Source organism: Monodelphis domestica, chromosome 8, assembly GCF_027887165.1.
Source record: "Monodelphis domestica isolate mMonDom1 chromosome 8, mMonDom1.pri, whole genome shotgun sequence".
Taxonomy (NCBI): Eukaryota; Metazoa; Chordata; class Mammalia; order Didelphimorphia; family Didelphidae; genus Monodelphis; species Monodelphis domestica.
Genome location: NC_077234.1, coordinates 243194966 through 243214652, shown reverse-complemented (window position 1 = coordinate 243214652; position 19687 = coordinate 243194966). Strand labels below are relative to the sequence as shown.

The following is a 19687-nucleotide window of genomic DNA, read 5'->3' as shown; positions in this document are numbered from 1 at the left end:
AAGATGAAATTTGATTTTAATTTGTATGTAATACTTATTTCTATTAAGGGGGGGATGAGGGTGGGAATCAACATAAGGAATCCCTGAGAGCTTTCAACACAGATGTCTCCACAAGGGTTATTGCTGCCAAGTCTTTTCCATGTGTCACATACTCTTTGTATAATTTATAAATGATAACAAAGCAATCAGGCCACATTCATAAAAGCCCAGTGACACATAATTTAGTCGAATCTGAGGATTAGAATTAATTGTCTCTCTTTGTTCCAAGTTCTAAATCTTAGTAAATGATTCACTGCATGTCATTACAGCTTAATATTTGCATGAAATCACAGTTTAGCTGGCATAATTTAATGGCAATTAAAAAGCTATTTAATCGTCATGCAAATGGGCATGAGGACCCTTGAGTAAAAAGAGTGTCTGTTTTTTTTTTTACTACCTGCAGGCGGACAGTTATATATTTGCAGACACACATCACATATCAAGTAATTGATCATATTCATTCTATTCATAAAAATCATGAATGAAAAATAATTCGTGTTTTCCATAAATAAGAGTAAAATCAATAGTCTGCATTTATCACCTGGTAGGAGACTATTGTAATAATAAATCCTTTTTCTCCCAGGCAGAAATCTAGGTAGGAAGGACAAAAACTGCATATACTCATGTACTCTTTCTCAGAGTCCTTGCCACCGTTTTCTTGTCACCACTGAGGATGCAATACGTCAACGCGGAGTTTTTTGGGAAGATTCAGAATATTATCTCTGCCCTTCCAAACAGTTTCAATCTAAGAGCTGAAAGGAAACTCCAAGGTCATTTCTTACATGTCCTAACCAGAATCCCTATACGCCATGCCAAGACAACAACACTGATCTAAAGTTTTCCTCAAAGAACTTACTGAGGTCCCCAACCCTACACATATCTTTTTAAACCACCTGTAACCACACATCCTGTGTAGGGGATGAAAAGTAGGTAAAAGGAAGCTGTGAAGAGGCAGAGAGGGCTGAGAACATGTCTAACCCACTAGGATGAAATCAGCACATTAAAGCCTGCTGCCTGGTACACTCTTATGTAATTGTATTGTTAAACCTTCCATCCCAGAAAAACCTTGGAGTCATAAACACGACAAAGTTGCAAACTTTGAAAAGAAATAGAGAAACACCACAATATGGATATGTCACATTTTTAAATAATTCTATAAGATTGTTAGAAAATAATTTTATATCTACCATTAATATTTATACAATAATTATTTGTTTAATTTTGTGTCTAATTGCATCCTATTTTGTCTAGTTGCTTTGGTCCTTCACAATAAAAATGAAAAGTAAAGTTAATAATCAAGATAAAAAATAACTATCTGTGGAGGATGCAAAGAAATGCAAGCCAACTGTCCTGAATTCAAAGATAGCGCACTCTAGTTCAGAAATAACAAGGATATGCATACAACTGGATTACTAATAATATGTCAACTTGACTCAGATAAATGGTAAACAAATGCTATAGGAATTCTAAAAATTGGTGCCCACAATAGGGATAAGGCTTCATGGAGGACATGAGAAATTAATTGGAATCAACAAAAGAGTATTCCACATCTATTTTCTCTAAGCAAGTGTGATCATTATTATAATTAGAAGTATTCTCTTTTACTATTTCTGTATTATGTTCTGTTTCTATCTTCTCCCATTTCCTTCCATTGCTTTTTCTCTTTGTTTTTCTATCACTTTGACCCTCCAATTCATTTCCTTTGCCTCTCTTCCTATTTCATATCCCATAAATATGCTTCCAAAATAAGTAAATAATGGACCAAATATGCTTTGGGGGATTTCTAATATTTGCAAATTTTAACTAATTTTAGGTTCTTTATTCAGAATTCTAAATGCAGATGAGAAGAACATGGTATGTCTTTTTTAAAAAAAATACATGTGTAACAGGGCACTGGAGACAATGCTCAATGCTGTCCACTAATGGAAACTTCAAGGAATCTATTGAACAACCACTAAGATACATATGCAAACATACATACACACAGTTGAAATTAACTTCTTTTGTTTTGGAAACCTTCAATTTATTGCTCAATTAGCCCATCTCTCTCAAAAAAAAAGGAGTTTTTATCCAAGGTATAAAATCATATTGCTTTGTTCAGTTTATAAAAGAATTGGGCTTAGTAGCCATCAAAATTACAATGAGTTCCACACCATTCTGGTTCTTTTAAATGTATTTATGTAATTTTAAAAAGAACAAGTTCTGACATTTTAATAACATATAAAATTAAAATCCATAGAAAAATAAAAATTTAACTTATCAATAATCTCATATTCATTTCAATAAGAGTGAATACAAAATTTCTTCAGAAACATCTACTTAATTCCATTCTTGCTGACCAGAAAAAGAAATTTCCTTTCCCACCACCCACCCCCAATAGGTAAATCACTATTCCTCATTTCATTAAATGGATTCATGACATCTTCTCCCCTTTTTTTTCTAGAAAGGATTCCTAGTATGCAAGAAGCCTTTGAAGGAGATAGAAAATGAACAATTACAATAAAGGAGGATGAGCAGCAATATTGAATGCTGCCAGGTCAAAATGAATGATGACTGAAAAATAGGCCACTGGATTTGACAACTGTTTTATTGTGCTAGGTGCTGAGTTACTCTGAAGAGTGCTAGATGTAAGAACCCAATTGCAAGGGTTTGGAAGGGGAGTTAAGAAATGGAAATGCTGGATGTTAGCAAGTTTTAACTTCTGAATAGAGAAGAAATATAGGAGAGTGTCTGGAAAGTATAGAAGAATAAATTGAAAAGTATATATAATTATTCATCAGATCAGCAAATCTCTATTGAATATCTCTTTGTATAAGTATGGCTTAAGCCTTTCTTAACAAGAATACAAAAAGTGAAACAATTTCTCCCTTCAAGGATTATATATAAGTGTGAAGAACTGAGAGAGCATCCTTGGAGTTGAATGGGAAGGAACCAATGACAAGGGAAAGATTAAAAAAACCTTAGTAAAAAATAGATAATTATTGTGGCAAGATCTTGGTGAAGTAAAAAAAGGAATGGGATTAAGGGGTACAGTCTCTTGGGTGTCCAGAAAGAAAGAGAAAAGATTGATTATGCTAAGAAATTTTTCATAAAAGATGATGAGTCAAGGTAGATCATAGTCAGGTGGCCATAATCTTTGCAGTAAAGAGAGAGGCTTTCATTTGATATATTTGCACAGAATATTTATAGACATGAGAGTTTTGAAAAGGTTTGGAATAGTCACCATATGTGATGGGATTTAAAAAGTTATTAAAGTAGAGTAAAACATTTGTTAGTCCCTTATATTTATAAAGGATAACAAAACCATGTTATAAAAATGTAATAAACACAATTTTTTATTTTCCCATTTTTTCAACTACACTTAACTATTCAAAAGGAGAAAGTGGAGAAGTTGGATATATGGGGTTAGAGTGGAATAAGAATTATTAGACTGAGTATGGCAGCAACTTGGGCAGGAGGCAAAAGATCCTGACAATCAAACCATTAAAATGGCATGAACATCAAACCAATATGGAAGATAAAGACAGGTAATATGTACTAGACTAGTTGGGTATGATAAAGTGATGGTTTCTTTCATATACGAGTTGGACCAAATGGTTGCTGAAGTCCTTCTAACTGTCATGTTTTGTGATTCTGTGACTTTTTTGGAGATTAAATTTGTGAAAATGGAGTCAAGAGATCAGAGATACTAAGAAGGTAGAAGTGATGGAAATGAAGTTGTCAGTATCCTAACAAGAATCAAAAATTCTCTCTGTCAGTATGTTTTCACACTTCTGCAAGGGCCAGTGCTCAGGCACTCATAGCCAAGTACATTGCACTGATATTGTGGGAGTATAGAAGTATTTAAGGAGGAAGAGAAATATACATCACCAATAATAGTTATAGATTAGTCACTATTGTGGAACATTGTAATAACTTCAGTGGCTTCCCTGCAGTCCTTATTCCTTTTGACCTTCTAGCATTTAGCATCATCGATCACTCCAATATAATGGAATCAATTCCATTCATCTAATAATCCTCCCCAGTCTCCTTCACAACTCTTTTCTTCTTTTCAATCCTTTCAAGTGGATGTTTCTAAAGGTTTAGAAAGAATGAGGTTGTATTCCCATGATCCACAGGAGCCTTCTTTGATGGAGGCAATTCTTAGATGACTAGAAAGTGAAGAAGGTAATAGTGTGCATCTTTGTTTACCTTCTTGCTCTATATTTCAGGTGTGCTAGCTATATTTGATGTCTGTAGTTTACATAAGAATCAGTCTCTGCAGAAGACCCTCTTGAGATACATTTAGACTTTGCTTCTTATTCAGAATCTGTCATATTCTTCCCTAAAATATATTATTTTGAGAATGTTGGATATTATAATTATCTTCAGACAATGGAATTTCAAAATTCAGTAACTTGAAAGGTTTAATTCTAAGGCATAGTTACTATGACAAAGAAATTCTATGAATTTGTAGAGACATTATTTGAAATTTCTTATATGGACATTCTCTTTGCTAAGAAGGGAATAAAATATTTTGTGAGAATTTCAGAGAAAGATGACTTGAGAAGAAATACATTTCTGAGCAAGAGGTTAAATGACTGAAAAGCAATTATATAACTTGTTACTTGTTTTTTGTTGTTGTTGTTTAAATATTTCACTGTACTAAAAGGAGAGAAAACATGTATAGAGTATTGGCACTGAAGTGAGAACAAAGGGGGTCATGCCCAGTCTTTGGTACAAACCAACCATGTAGCATTACACAAATCGCTTTACTTCTTAATGCCCCTAAGCAACTTAGATCCAAAGTTATACATAAATTGCTGATTTCCACCATGTAGGGGAATTTCTGTAGTAGAAATTCCTTTTATGAATGAAATTTATCTACATTGAATTTTAATGAATCAAATTTACCTACACTGGTGGCAATAAAATAAGAACTGCATTAAAAGTCAAGAATTCTAGTCTTGTTACCACTTACTGGTTAGTTACATAAGCTTGAGCAAACTCTTCAAGGTAAAGCTCTTTTGACCTCAGTTTTATTCATTTGTAAAGTTTAGGGCTTAAATTTTATGACATCTAGGGGCCCTAACAAATTTTAAATTCTGGGAACTTACAAAGGTTGATAAAAGCATTTCATCTCAGTTCTTTTTCAGTAGAATTATTAAACTATAGTCCAAGGAAATGAAATAGATGAGTATATTTTAATTCCAGGAAGGTATTTGACAAAGTCTTTATGATATCCTTGTGGACTAGGTGAAGAAAAATGTTGCCTCAGCAATATTGCTGGCAAGTGCTTTAATTACTGAACAGCTGTGCCTAAAGTATATTAATTAATGAATGAATATGGATTCATAAGGAGCTCTAATATGACAAACTATAGCTCTCTGTCTTTGGTCCTGTCAATTTTAAGTTTTTTACCAACACCTTAGATACAAGCATAAATATTTGTTATGGGATTCTTTGATAATTGTGATATTTAATAAGCAATGAGATTATGTAGTGGATAAAGTCCTGAGCTTAAAGTCAAGAAAGTGAGTTCAAATCCCGGTGTACATATTTCTTAGCTATATGACCCTGAACAAGATGCTTACTTACTCCCAAGTTCTTCATATATAAAGTGAATGGGTTTAACTTAATGGCCTCAAAATTTTCTTGTAGCTTTAAATCTATGATCCTGAAGATGTCAGAATAAAAGGAGGGAATCATCTGAGCTCTCTCAAACTCCCCTCCAAATGACTTTAAAAGCTCAAAATGAATTCTGAAGTCAAAGAAAAAGAAAAAAAAAGAAAAACAATTTTCCAATTCCAAACAACTAAGAACATCAACAGGAAAGATCTGTCTAACCAACAATGAGTACAGTTCAGGCTAGGCCCTACCCTAACAAGGTGATAACAGTTCTTAGGAAATGACTGAATCGTCTACAGCAGCTGCTGGAACTCTCAGCTCACAAATGGCCAGGGATCAAACAACTGGTTAGAAGGAGATGATGAAGGGTACATTGCTGTCACTGGGAGCAGGACTCTGTTGTATTGCCACCCTCCCCCCACCAATTTCCAAATTATAGTCCTAGGGTGAGAAGGGGCACTAGCAGGTTATATTTGCTCATACACCAGAGCATAAGCCAGGACAGCAGTGACCACATCCCTCCTCAGATCATACCAATTTGGAAGAACTAAAAAGTTAGAGGCCACCAGAACTAGCTCTTGAAATAGCAGCTTGAAGATCCTGAAGCTTGGAACATTGCTTCCTCTACTACAGGAGCAGAGAACACTTTTAACATAAAATTAAAAGTCAAGAAGTAGACTAGACAAATTGGCCAATTAGAAAAAGCCTTACCATAAAAAGTTACTCTGGTGGCAGAGACCAAGACATAAACACAGAAGACAACATTGTCAAAACAGCAATATGTAAACCTCAAACCAAAATGCAAATTGGTCTTGTGATATTGAAATCACTTTAAAAGACTGATATATATTAATTTAATGTCACCAAGGAATTCACTTGTATAATTCCTAAATGAAACACTCAAGTCAGCTGCCAAATTTTTATGGTGTTTTAATTACAACAGGAGGAAGAAAGTATTAGAGGGAGAGGGAGAGTGGGGGAGAGAAGTAAAGAGAGAGAGAAGGAAAGGAGTTTAACTCAGAACCACTCTGGCTCAGGCTGAGCCAAAGCTGGTATTAAGGCCTTGGATAGCCAAGGCAAGGAAAGGGATTAGTCTTTATCACTCACATGACCAATCTGAAGGAAAGCAGTCTGTGGGGCTCCTCCAACCTCAAGCATCAGCCTCGAACTGAACTCTAGCCCTCCTCCCAGGAAGTCCCAAGAATTCCAGAGATTGTTCTCTACCTCACTTCTTGCAACTCACAAGTGTCAGTGGTATATCAAGCTTGACCTAGGACCACCCAGAGGTCTGTCCTTTTTTGCACATGTCTGTTGAAGGCCATATTCTCAAATAATTAAATCTTGAGTTTGCTGCAGCTCTTCCTAATCTTGTTATACTGAGTAGGGTGGAGAATGTAGTTTCCAAGACCTGATTCTGCTATTTCAAGTATCTCTATTGTTATTGATCAGGAAATAGCTAAATCTGATCTTCTAAAGAATGGTCTGAATAGGGTGGAGTAGTTTTGAAACTCACAGTCTCAGGCCTGAAAATTCTGGAAAAGTTCAAAAGGGTTTTAAAAATAAAATGAGAGACAAGGGAAAATTGGGAAAATAATTGAGAAAATCATGGGGATGGAGTGAATAATCAAAACCTTGGGAAAGGAGCCACAAAATATACTAAATAAAGTAACACTTTAGAAAACAGAAGAGGCTCAATGATAAAAAAAAAAGAAAACTGGACTGAAGAGAACTCCTTTAAATAGCAGAATTGGCCAAATGTAAAAAAAAAATGGTATAAAAACTCACTGGAAAAAAAACTTAATAATAGAATTGGAAAAGTGAAAACTAATGACTCCACAATACATGAAGCAAAAAATAAAATGAAAAGATAGAGGAAACGTGAAATATCTCATTGGAAAAACAACTAATATGGAAAATAAATCAAGGAGAAATAATGCAATAATTATTAGATTATTTAAAAGTTATAATAAAAAGATGAGCATAGATATAATATTTCAAGAAATTACCCACGAAAACTGTCCTTATATTCTAGAATAGAAGGATATAAAATAAATTGAAAAAATACTCTAGTGACTTTCTGAAAGAGATCCCAAAATGAAAACTCCCAGGAATATTACACCCAAATTCTACAGTTCCCAAGTCTAGGAGGAAATATTATAAGCAAGAAATAATTAAAATATCATTGAACTACAATCAGGATTACACAAGATTTAGCAGCTTCTACATTAAAAGATCAATGAACTTGAAATATTATATGCCAACAATGGAAAAGAATTAATAGTATAATTAAGAATCACTTACCCAACAAAACTGAGTATAAGCCTTCAGGGGGAAAATAGATATTTAATGAAGTAGAGGATTCTCAAGCATTCCTTATAAAAATGCCAGAGCTGAATAGATAATTTGACTTTCAAATACAAAACTCAAGAGAAGCATAAAAAGGTTAACAGAAAAGAGAATTCATAACTAATTAAATAAGGTTAAACAACTTATATTCTACATGGAAAGATGATACTTGTAATTCTTAACAATTGCATCATATAGAAGTAATATATGTATGTGTGTGTATATATATGTGTATATATATATTACATATATATATATATATATATATATGAGAGAGAGAAGGAATGGACATGATTGACTAGGATGATATCCCCTGCCAAAAAAAAAAGAAAAGAAAGAGATTAAGGGATGAAAAATATAGATGCTTTGGGAGAAAGGGGAAGAAAGAGTTATAATGGGGGAAAATTATGTCACCTAAAAAGTAGTTTTAAATTACTTTTATTGTGAAGGAGATTATGGTTGGTGTGGCAAACATCCTTGAACCTTATTCTCATTGAAATTGACTCAGAGAACATATACTCAGCAAACATACATATATATAGGTTTGCTGAGTATAGAAATCTGTCTTATTCATCAGGGATTTAGGAAGAGAGCTGGACAAGAGAAGGAAAGTATTGCTGATAAGATTGGGGTGGGGGAGGTTAAAAACAAAACACTAAAACACTTTTAAATAGGGATAGGGGAAAGGATGAAGAGAGGGAAAGAGAGACAGAGAGAGAAGAGGAGGAGGAAGGGGGGAAGTTAGATGGCTAGAAATACACAAGAATCATAATTGTGAATGTGAATGAGATGAACTCTCCATGAAACAGAAGTGGATAGTAAAGTGTATTAAAATAAATTTGTGGCATCCTATAAAATGTTAACAATAAACACTTGAGGCAGAGAAATACACAGAATAAAGGTAAGAGACTGGAAATCATGACCTCATACAAAGCAAAAGCAGAAATATATTAATTAAAAGAGCTAAGCAGGGAAACTACATATTGTTAAAATATTCATGAATAATAGATTAATATCAGCACTAAATATATATCCATCAAAGGATATACTATCCAAATCACATTAAATTAAAATGGTTTTACACAAACAAAATCAATGCAGCCAAGACTAAAAGGAAAAAAAAATATTGGAAGGATTTTTTATATAAAGTTTCTCTGACAAAGGCTTTATTTCACAAATATGTAGAGAACTAAGTCAAATCTATTAGAATACATTATTCCCCAATTGATAAATGAATAAAGTATATGAACAGAGACTTTTCTGACAAAGGAAGCTATGAAAAAATACTCTGAATCAATTTGGATTCATTGAATTGTAAATTAAAACAAATGTGAAGTACCTCTTCGTACCTATGAGATTGTGTAATATGAGAGAAAACAAAAATGGCAAATATTGGCTGAGATGTGGGGAAATTAGGAAACTAATGCACTATTGACACAGAGTTGTGAAGTGATCTATCCATTCCTGAGAGCAATAATTAATACTGTTACCAAAGGACTATAAAACTATTCCTAGCAATACCATTTGATATCTAATTCCAAAAGACATCTGAAAAATAAAAATATTTACAGTACTTCTTCATATAAGGCAAAAAATAAAAAAGTGCAGGAGTGTCCATCAATTAGTATGTGTGGTCAAGTTATGGTATGTGATTATGGTGCAATACAATTGTGATATGAGAAATAATGGGCAGCATGCTTTCAGAAAAAACATTGAAATTCATGTGAACCAATGTAAAATAAAGTGAGCAGAATCATGAGGACATTGTAAACAGTAAAATAAATATTGTGTGAAGTTAAACTGTGAAGGACTTAGCTATTCTCGAGGTGATCAATTTCACATACTCTTCAGTCTGGCACTTTTCCTTTAGTGCCAGTCTCTATCACACAATACAATGATTCAAGACAATTCCAAAGGAGCTATCATGAAAATACTGTCCACCTCCAGAAGAAGACTTGATGGAGGCAATGCAGGTTGAAATATACTTTTTTAAAAACTTTATTTTCATTGTTATTTTAATTTTGGTCTATATTTTCTTTTACAAGATTACAAATAAGTAAATAAATTTTTCATGCCTGCACACATATAAGCTGCATCAATTTGTCTTCCTTCTGAAGGAAAGGAGAGCAAGGGAGAGAATTTGGAACTCAGATTAAAAAAAAAACAAATATTAAAAATTGGTTTTAGCAAGTAATAAGAAAAATAAAATCTCAATGTTTTTAAATCTGTTCCTTTGAATCTCACACAGAATAAGGTAATAATAATAGAATACACAGTTACCCTTGATTTGTCTAATACACTGGTTCCATGTAATTTACATCTTAATATATTGAAAGAAGCAGCAAATGTGAGGGCCAACCCATTGTCATTCATCTTTGAATGATCAAGAGAATAGGAGAGATGATATGTAACTATGAATGGAAAATATCCTGATTTTGAAAAATATAAGAGTCTATAAACTATATATAGCAAATCTCTCCCTATTTCTTTACAAAATTCTTTGACAGTATGATTATAGCAATGACTATGGAACATCTGGAAAAGAGCAATGATGACTTCTCAATGTTGTCTTCATTGAGAAAAGACCATGTTATTTCAAATTCATTTCCTTTTGACAGATTTTTAGATTGCTTTATGATGAAAACTCTGCATATATACTCTATATAGACTTCAGCAAAGCACATGGGGAAACATGTGCTAAATAAATAGTACAATTTGCTAGGTGCAGAGAGATTAGAATATTGGACCAATTCTATTAAGAAGAAATGCAATTGAGATAAATATTGAAGTGTTACTCTTGGAATATAATAAACTCAACATTAATCAATAGCATGATGTGAAAGATGGAAGTAATAATCCAGGTTTCATTTTAACTAAGAGAAGCATGATATATGGAAATAAGTAATAAGCCTATAGTATTCTGTCTTATTCACGTTAGATCTGATGCATTTTATTCAGTTCTTGGTAACACATTTGCAGAATGATACTAAAGAGACTGAAGTTCCCAGAGATGGAAAACAACAATGATGAAGGGCTTTAAGATAATGTCATGAGAATCAGGGGTAGGAATTTGGATAATTTTACCAAAAAGAGTAGATTTATGTAGGTCATTATAGCTACTTTAAAGTATTTTAAGGAATTCCATAAAAAGAAATGTTAGATGTGTTTTATTTGCCCAGAAGACAGACCTAAGAATAAATAAAACTTGAGAGGAGACTTATTTAAAGTGTATAGGGTAGGGAGACTTCCATTTATCAAAAAGCATAATAGTTGCTCATCTACTAAAGAAATATTTCACTGGAGGACTTCAATCAAAGAATGACTACTCTCGCATTTTGTAGAGGAAATGATTTCTCAGATATGAGTTGGACTAGCCAATTTCCTGGGGTCCCTCCAACTCTGATATTATGATTTTATGTTTCTACATGGTAAAACCCAATGAAATAAAAATTAGAAGGGACAAATGCAAAAGTTCTTCAATCAAGTTACTGGTGAAACATACTCTATTGTAATTTCCAAAGTCTTAAGTGTTTTTATTGCCCACTTTCCCAACATGACCCAACAGTATATAATTGCAATTAAATTGCACATAGGCTACAGGAGACGGTGGAGGGAGGGGAGGGAAAGAATATGTATCTTGTAACCATGGAAAAATATTCTAAATGAATTAAATACATTTTTCCAAATTAAAAAAAAGAATTACAATTAAAAACACTAATTAAATCTCAAGTTAAATCAAAAGGTAAGATTGCTGTCATATGATTAAACTACTTTTCAATTTTTTCATGTTAAAAGTGTCCCAATAAAAACATTATTTCTTCTACTTTTCTCAAACTTTTAAAAATTTATTCCCAAGTTGCCTGTAGAGTTCAGGAATATAGAATAGTGGAGAGATATCAACTCCCTGACCAGCATATTCACAGATTGGGTCCACATACCCTTTATGGAAGATTTATTTCTGTCACAATAATTTTCACAGTGAGCAAAAAAAGTGTTTATTGTTATTAATTTTAATATACTGCCCTAATCTTTGTTCAGTTATTGATGCTTACATTTGTTTTCTTTTCTCTAGGACCACCTTCAGCTCCAAGGAATGTGATTTTTAACATTAATGAAACAGCTCTTATTTTGGAGTGGAGTCCACCAAGTGACACAGGAGGAAGGAAGGATCTCACCTATAGTGTTATCTGTAAGAAGTGTGGATTAGATGCAAATCAGTGTGAGGTCTGTGGAGGAGGTATCCGCTTCATCCCAAGACATACTGGTCTTACCAATTCCTCTGTGATTGTGGTTGACTTTGTGTCTCATGTGAATTACACCTTTGAAATAGAAGCCATGAATGGTGTTTCTGAATTGAGCTTTTCTCCAAAGCCATTCACAGCCATCACAGTGACTACAGATCAAGATGGTGAGTGTTATTACTATTATACTCTATGAAAATGATGTTAGTAGTTCATTCCTTTACCATAGCATCATATTCAAAGTAGAAATGTTTTCTGTACACTAAAATGGGTTATGATTTCGACCAACTACTAAAAGTCCAAGTGGGTTATGTCAAATTTTATATTATTGAAGCACAAATTTCAGAGTTCCAGCCTAACTTTATCATATTCAGCATAAAACACACTATTTTATGGACATTATGATTTTATAACAATACAACTAATATTTGGTTTTAAGTAAATTCAATTATAGGATTCTAAAACCTCATTATAGTATCATTTGTTCAATCAAGTAATGCATAATTTATAACATTTTCTTTATGTAACTGCCTATTTAACATAGTTTTACCTGATATTATTAATAATCTTGGACTAAATTAACAGTAGGTACAGTTTGTATGTATGTACAGTTGTACATATATTCAATATATGAATATTTGTATATACACACATAAATATATTGAGAGGGATAAATCAAACCCATGCCTATATATTTGACTCCTATTTAATTCATAGATGTTATCTTTTTAAAAAATAAAAGAGAAGCTTAATACTTAATACATTCATATGTTATATCAAATATTTTTGAATTATAAAACTGAAAAGAACTTTCTTATTACCAAAATACCAAAAAAAAAAGAGAAGAAAAAAGAATTTTGAACAGTAAAACACAATTAATTGCCATTATAGTTCTAAGATTTGGGGGAAGTGTTCATATGCTTTTTATATTCATTCTTTACATACATACATTCTATAGTAAGAGAAATGTAACAAAATCATATTGAATTAATTGGCTATAGACTGAATTTTGCTTTCTTGGGCTATATGGCTAATATAATGATTATAGTCTAGTAAATAATGAAATGTTGATATAATTATATTCATTTTTAAAGTACCAATATTTTTGAAAGAATTATTCAAGTCTTACCAATAATATTTTAAAGATTCATAAAAGAAGTATGTGTGGTACTGACATGCAGATTTTTAGAGAAATAGATGTCTGACATTAGCGAAATAGAGTGTCTATATATTTCAGAATCTGAAAAAGTAAAGAATTTGTTATTATTAGTTCACTTTGAAGTTTTAAGTCATCCTTCTAAATAATTTCAATTACATATAATCAACTTTGTGAATGCCTTTTTCCTTACTTTTAATAGTTAGATTCCGATCGTAGAAGAAATTAGAGGAAACCTAAAGGGGAATTCACTTTTCTATTTTTCTTTCCTTAGTTTGAATTTTTTCCTTCCTTCAATATTAATAGAGATTTGCTTTATGCTCATCCAAAGAAATACATCCTAGTAATAATAATAATAATAATAATAATAAAATATTATTGTTGGTATTTAATCTGAAACTATAAGATTTAAGGGCAATGGGATCATTTTTAGACAAAATGGAGATAGAAGCAGTATAGCAATTTTTGATGAAATAAATATAGTTAAATTTATATAAGCATATATATTTATATAAGCAATAATATATATGAATATAGATCTACATAGATATATACAATATAGATATACTATATAAATAGATTTGCTGGCTTCTCTTTGGGTCTAGCAATATAATATATATGTATATAGATATGTCTATAATGTCTATATATATGATACACACACACACACACACACACACACACACACATATATATATATATATATATATATTTGGTAGAACTATGAATAAGTTAGCCATCATTTAAAAATAAACTTTTTATTTTGCAAAGGAGACTTCACAATTTTATTGTTCCCAACTGGGTAGCCATGTTTTCTTGAGTGCTAATTCTTACTTCTGCTATTTACTCGATAGTAAAAGATCTTTGCTGGCCATTTGTACCATATGTGATAGAGCATCTCACTCTCTTGTATACGTTTGGGCATTACAGATGACAATGGTAGCCATGAAATTAAGATGTTTGTTCTATGGAAGGAAAGGTATGGCAAACCTTGAGAGTACTAAAAAACAGAGATATCACCTTGTTGAGAAAGGTAAAAACAGTTCAAGCTATAGTGTTTCCATTAGCAATTTAGAGCTTTGAGACTTGACTATAAGGAAAGTTGAATACCACAGAATCGATGCTTTTGAAGTAAAGTGCTGAAGATTTCTGAAGTGTCCCTTGAACAGCAAGAAGAGCAAATCAGTCAATAGGTAAAGAAACTAATTCATAACATTTAGAGGAAGACCAAAAACAGAAGCTAAAATTTAAATATGTTGGCTACAAAATGAGAAGACAGGACTCATTGGGGGGAAAAAAAACCTTTATGTTGGGAAAGAACGAAGACGGAAAAGGAAAAAGGGATCGTAGAGGATGAGATGGATAGTGTCATGAAGGCAATAAACATAACCTTGGATAGATTTAGGGATGTAGTCATGGATAGAGAGAAGGGCTTGGCTTTCTATAATCAATGAGATCATGAAAAGTAAGACATGACTGAACAACTGAACAATAACTGATATGTACATAAACCATTAAACAGGTTTTATAAAGTTATCTCCAATAATTTAAATATATTTATTATATAATATCTTAATTATGAATCTACATCTAGCAGTGGGTAAACAAATTCTAATCTGCTTGATATTTAAGAAAATTTTAAAGGAATAACTTTTGGTGATGGAATTATATAAGTGGAATTGGCAACATGCAGTTAGCTTTACGTTTTTAATGGAACTTATTTGACAGTGTGTTTTCTTTATGTCAATATAGAAATTTAATGCAATTTTTCTGCATTGGTATTCTTATGGCATCATTGCTTAGGACTGCCTGACAAGCTAAGTGTGTCTATTGGTTTTGAAAATGGATAGCATATGTAAAATTCATTTTGGATGTATGTAAAAAGTGCTATATCACATTGCAGCTAGTACACACAGTTAAATATAAATTCTAGCCAGCTTTTATGAGTCACCCAGAGATTCTAAGTATTAAGAAAAGACTCTCTACAAACAAAATCATTTCCCAAATCTAGTGTTAGTATGCCTGTCGTTCTCTCTCAAATTGGAATTATTGTGATTTAGCCTGGCACAGAATAGGTTAGTAATAAATTCTTATTGCTTAATTAGAAGAAAGATAAGAAAGTGGTGTCAAAGTTTTTACTTAATATTAAGAAAAGAACTGAAAAAAAAAGATAAACCTCACAAAGGACATTGTTTTGTCTACATTGTATTCTAAAAAGAATTTTAACTTTAATGATAGATTTGGATAAAATAATTCACTAAATCCTGTTCAGTGTCCATCTGGGAAGGAATAGATGAAAAATAACTCAGTACTGTATACTAAGCAAAATGGGAAATGCTAATGATACCAATACAGAAATGAGAAAGCCCCTACCCTCAAAGAGGGCAAGAAATACATATAATGGAGCAACAACATAGGAGAGATGTTTTGATTTGGAAAGTACCAGGATACAAATAAACAGTTTTCAGATGAAGAAATCAAAGCTATTAATAATCATATAAAATATTCTGAATCGCATTTGATTAGAGAAATGCAATTTAAAACAATTCTGAGGTGGCACCTCACACCTATCTAATACAACAGTAAAAGAAAATGATGAATGATGGAGGGGATATGGCAAAAACATTTTAAGCAATTCTTAGTCAATTGTGTTGTCTCTTTGGAGGTTAAAAAAAGAAATTAAAAATCATTTTGAGGGTAACTAGGTGGCTCAGTGGATTGAGAGCCAGGGCTACAGATGAGAAATCCTGGGTTCCAATATGACTTCAGATATTTCCTAGTTGTGTGATCCTGAGAAGAGATACTGCCCTCCTAGGGCAGCTCTCCAGCCTCTGACCCCCACCTGACACCCAGCTCTCACTTGTGGCTCCCAGTAGCTGCTAGCATGTGGCAGCGGCCACACCCCGGGCAACAGCTTCGACAGGCCAGCTAAACCTTGTGAGGGTAGCCATTGGGTCATCGTGGACCCCTGGTGAACCAGGGCTTTGCTCACCCAGCATGTGAAGACTGCTTTGGCGGAACAGGCAGAAGAAACCAATAAGAAGGTTCAACGGCTGAGAGGCGACACAGCAAAGCACTGTGGAGTGCTCAGGGCATGATGGAGCACAAAAGACAACACGGCCATCCAATGCGGCTGAGGAAGTCTCCAGGTGTAACGACTTTTCGTGCCAATGGACCCAGGCTTCCAACGCCGAGAGAGTGGGACTGTCTCTGTGCATCGGCTTTTCCACTTAAATCTCCTTCACGCACAAGTATCTTTGTGCACACTCGTCTATCCTGACCCCGTCCACCCTCTCTAAGACCTGCAGCGATGGCGGAGTGGCGACGCAACAGGTGGAGGTGACCACTGGCAGTTGTAGTCACGATTCTACACGTAGGCGGCCCACTGACCAGTGCTCGCTCGCTGTGGGCAGCAGGGACGTTCGGCAGCATCCTGGGCGACTGAGCAGCCCTCTCTAGGACAGCACTGCTCACCCCAATCAAGGGAGGGGACTAGAAAAGGTGTCCCAAACATTGCCTGCCCTACAAACACCCGGTCAGCTCACAGCGGCTGGTGGGTCATCCCCTTTAAGCAGTCAAAATCAAAAGAAACAGAATACAAAGAAACTCCTACTAGGAGCATGGAACATCAGGACATTACTTGACAGAGAGAATTCCCCAAGACCTGAGAGAAGAACAGCTCTAATCAGTAAAGAACTGGCGCCATATAACATCGACATCGCAGCCTTAAGCGAAACACGCTTACCAGAAGAGGGATCACTCAGCGAACCCACCACTGGATACACCTTCTTCTGGAAAGGTAGAGCCTCAAATGAAGGCAGAATCCACGGTGCTGGCCTGGCCATCAAGACCAGTTTGCTCAAACAGCTGCCAGACTTGCCTGTGGGCATCAGCGAGAGGCTCCTGAAGATCCGTTTGCCTCTCAGCAAAGACCTGTATGCCACAATCATCAGCGCATATGCCCCAACACTGACCAGCACAGAGGAGACCATCAAGCAGTTCTACTCTGACCTGAGTGCCGTCCTGCACTCAGTGCCCACAAATGACAAGCTGATACTACTGGGAGACTTCAATGCCCGCGTTGACCAGGACCAATAGAGGAAGTCCAAAAATCCATTAAACAAATGAGTGCAGGCAAGGCACCCGGTAAAGACGGGATCCCAACCGAGGTGTACAAGGCCTTAAATGGAAAGGTGCTCCAGGCATTCCACATAGTGCTGAGCAGCATATGGGAAGAGGAAGACACGCCCCCAGAACTCAGAGATGCCTCCATCGTAGCCCTATACAAGAACAAAGGCTCACAAGCAGACTGTGACAACTACAGAGGCATCTCACTACTCTCCACTGCTGGAAAGATCCTCGCCCGTGTTATACTCAACAGACTCCTGTCATCTGTTTCAGAGCAGAACCTGCCTGAGTCACAATGTGGCTTCCTACCAGATCACAGCACCATCAACATGGTCTTCACGGTGAGGCAAATGCAGGAAAAATGCCTTGAGCAGAACCTGAGTCTCTGCATTGTCTTCATAGACCTGATGAAGGCGTTCGACACAGTGAACAGGGACGCATTGTGGGTGATCCTTAGCAAGCTCGGTTGCCTAGCAAAATTCGTCAAACTGATCCAGCTCTTTCATGTCGACATGACAGGGGAAGTCCTATCTGATGGAGAGACTTCCGATCGCTTCAACGTCTCCAATGGCGTGAAACAAGGCTGTGTCCTCACTTCGGTACTATTCAACCTATTTTTCACCCAAGTATTACGACATGCTGTGATGGATCTAGACCTGGGCGTCTACATCAAATACCGACTGGATGGCTCACTGTTCGACCTTCGCTGCCTGACTGCAAAAACAAAGACAACAGAGAGACTCATCCTGGAAGCTCTCTTCACAGATGACTGTGCTCTCATGGCCCACCAAGAAAATCATCTCCAAACCAGTGTGGACAGGTTCTCCACCGCAACAAAACTGTTTGGCCTGACGATCAGCCTCAGCAAAACAGAGGTGCTGTTCCAACCCGCACCAGGGAGGCCAACGAACCAGCCGTGCATCACAATCGACGGCACGCAGCTTTCTAACGTCAACACCTTCAAGTACCTGGGCAGCACCATCGCCAAGGACGGGTCCCGAGACCACGAGATCAATGCCAGGATCCAAAAGGCCAGCCAGGCACTCGGGCGGCTGCGCTGCAAAGTCCTCCAACACAGCGGTGTAAGCACTGCGACGAAGCTCAAAGTGTACAACGCAGGGTCCTCAGCTCGCTCCTGTACGGTGTGAGACATGGACACTGTACCGGAAGCACATGAAGCAGCTGGAGCAATTCCACCAACGCTCCCTCCGGTCAATCATGAGGATCCCATGGCAGGACCGAATCACCCACCAGGAAGTCCTCGACAGAGCCAACTCCACCAGCATCGAAGTCCTGGTCCTCAAAGCCCAGCTACAATGGTCTGGACACGTCCTCCGCATGGACCCACAGCGAATACCAAGACAGGTATTCTAGGGTGAACTGTCAGCTGGACTCAGGAAACAAGGCCGACCCAAGAAAAGATTCAAGGATCAGCTAAAGTCCAACTTGAAGTGGGCTGGCAGGACACCAAAGCAACTAGAACTCGCTGCCTCTGTCAGAAGCAGCTGGAGAGCCCACATTCACCATGCCGCCACCACCTTTGAAGATGAGCGACGTCGACGTCTTGCCGCTGCGCATGAACGCCAACACCAGACCACAGCCGCACCTCCCGTAACAACTGGCGTCCCAGGCCCCGTGTGCCACAAACTGTGCGCCTCAGCCTTTGGACTCCAAAGCCACAGGAGGGTACACCGTAGATGAAACTGCACAAAGACAGTCGTCATTCTCGGTCACCGAGAAACTACCACTAGGCACTAGATCCTGAGAAAGTCACTTAATCCCCATTGCCTAGCCCTTACTGCTCTTCTGCCTTGGAATCCTTACCCAGTATTGATTCAAAATTTAAAGTTAAGAGTTTTTTTTTTTTTAATCATTTAGAAGCCCTTAACTGTGATGTAGCTAGGTGAATATTTACTTGATTATTATAACTTTAGTTAGATAAATAGAATTATGGTTCAACATCTCTTACTATTAATTAGAAATTTTTTGCAACAGAACTAAATTAACTTCAAAAATCCTAAGGGCTATGTTTTCCAAGTTAATATTTTAAAAGTTTATTTAAATGAAATTAAAAGTCTTTTTATATGAATTCAAACACCAAAAGAGGCCAAAAAAAATGAGATATCCCCAGTGTTTGACAAGGAAAGTGAAGATAGAGCTTTTTTGGCAA

General features: G+C 35.6%; 1 protein-coding gene across 3 annotated transcripts in view; it reads left to right on the top strand.

Moving 5' to 3' along the window:
* EPHA6 (EPH receptor A6) overlaps window positions 1–19687 on the top strand; it is a 1223915-nt gene that overhangs the window by 568749 nt on the left and 635479 nt on the right. For all 3 annotated transcript variants that reach the window (XM_056806830.1, XM_056806831.1, XM_007500796.3), the window contains one exon: window positions 12065–12400. In XM_056806830.1, coding sequence (XP_056662808.1) covers window positions 12065–12400 — 336 coding nt within the window. The remainder of the gene's footprint in view (window positions 1–12064; window positions 12401–19687) is intronic.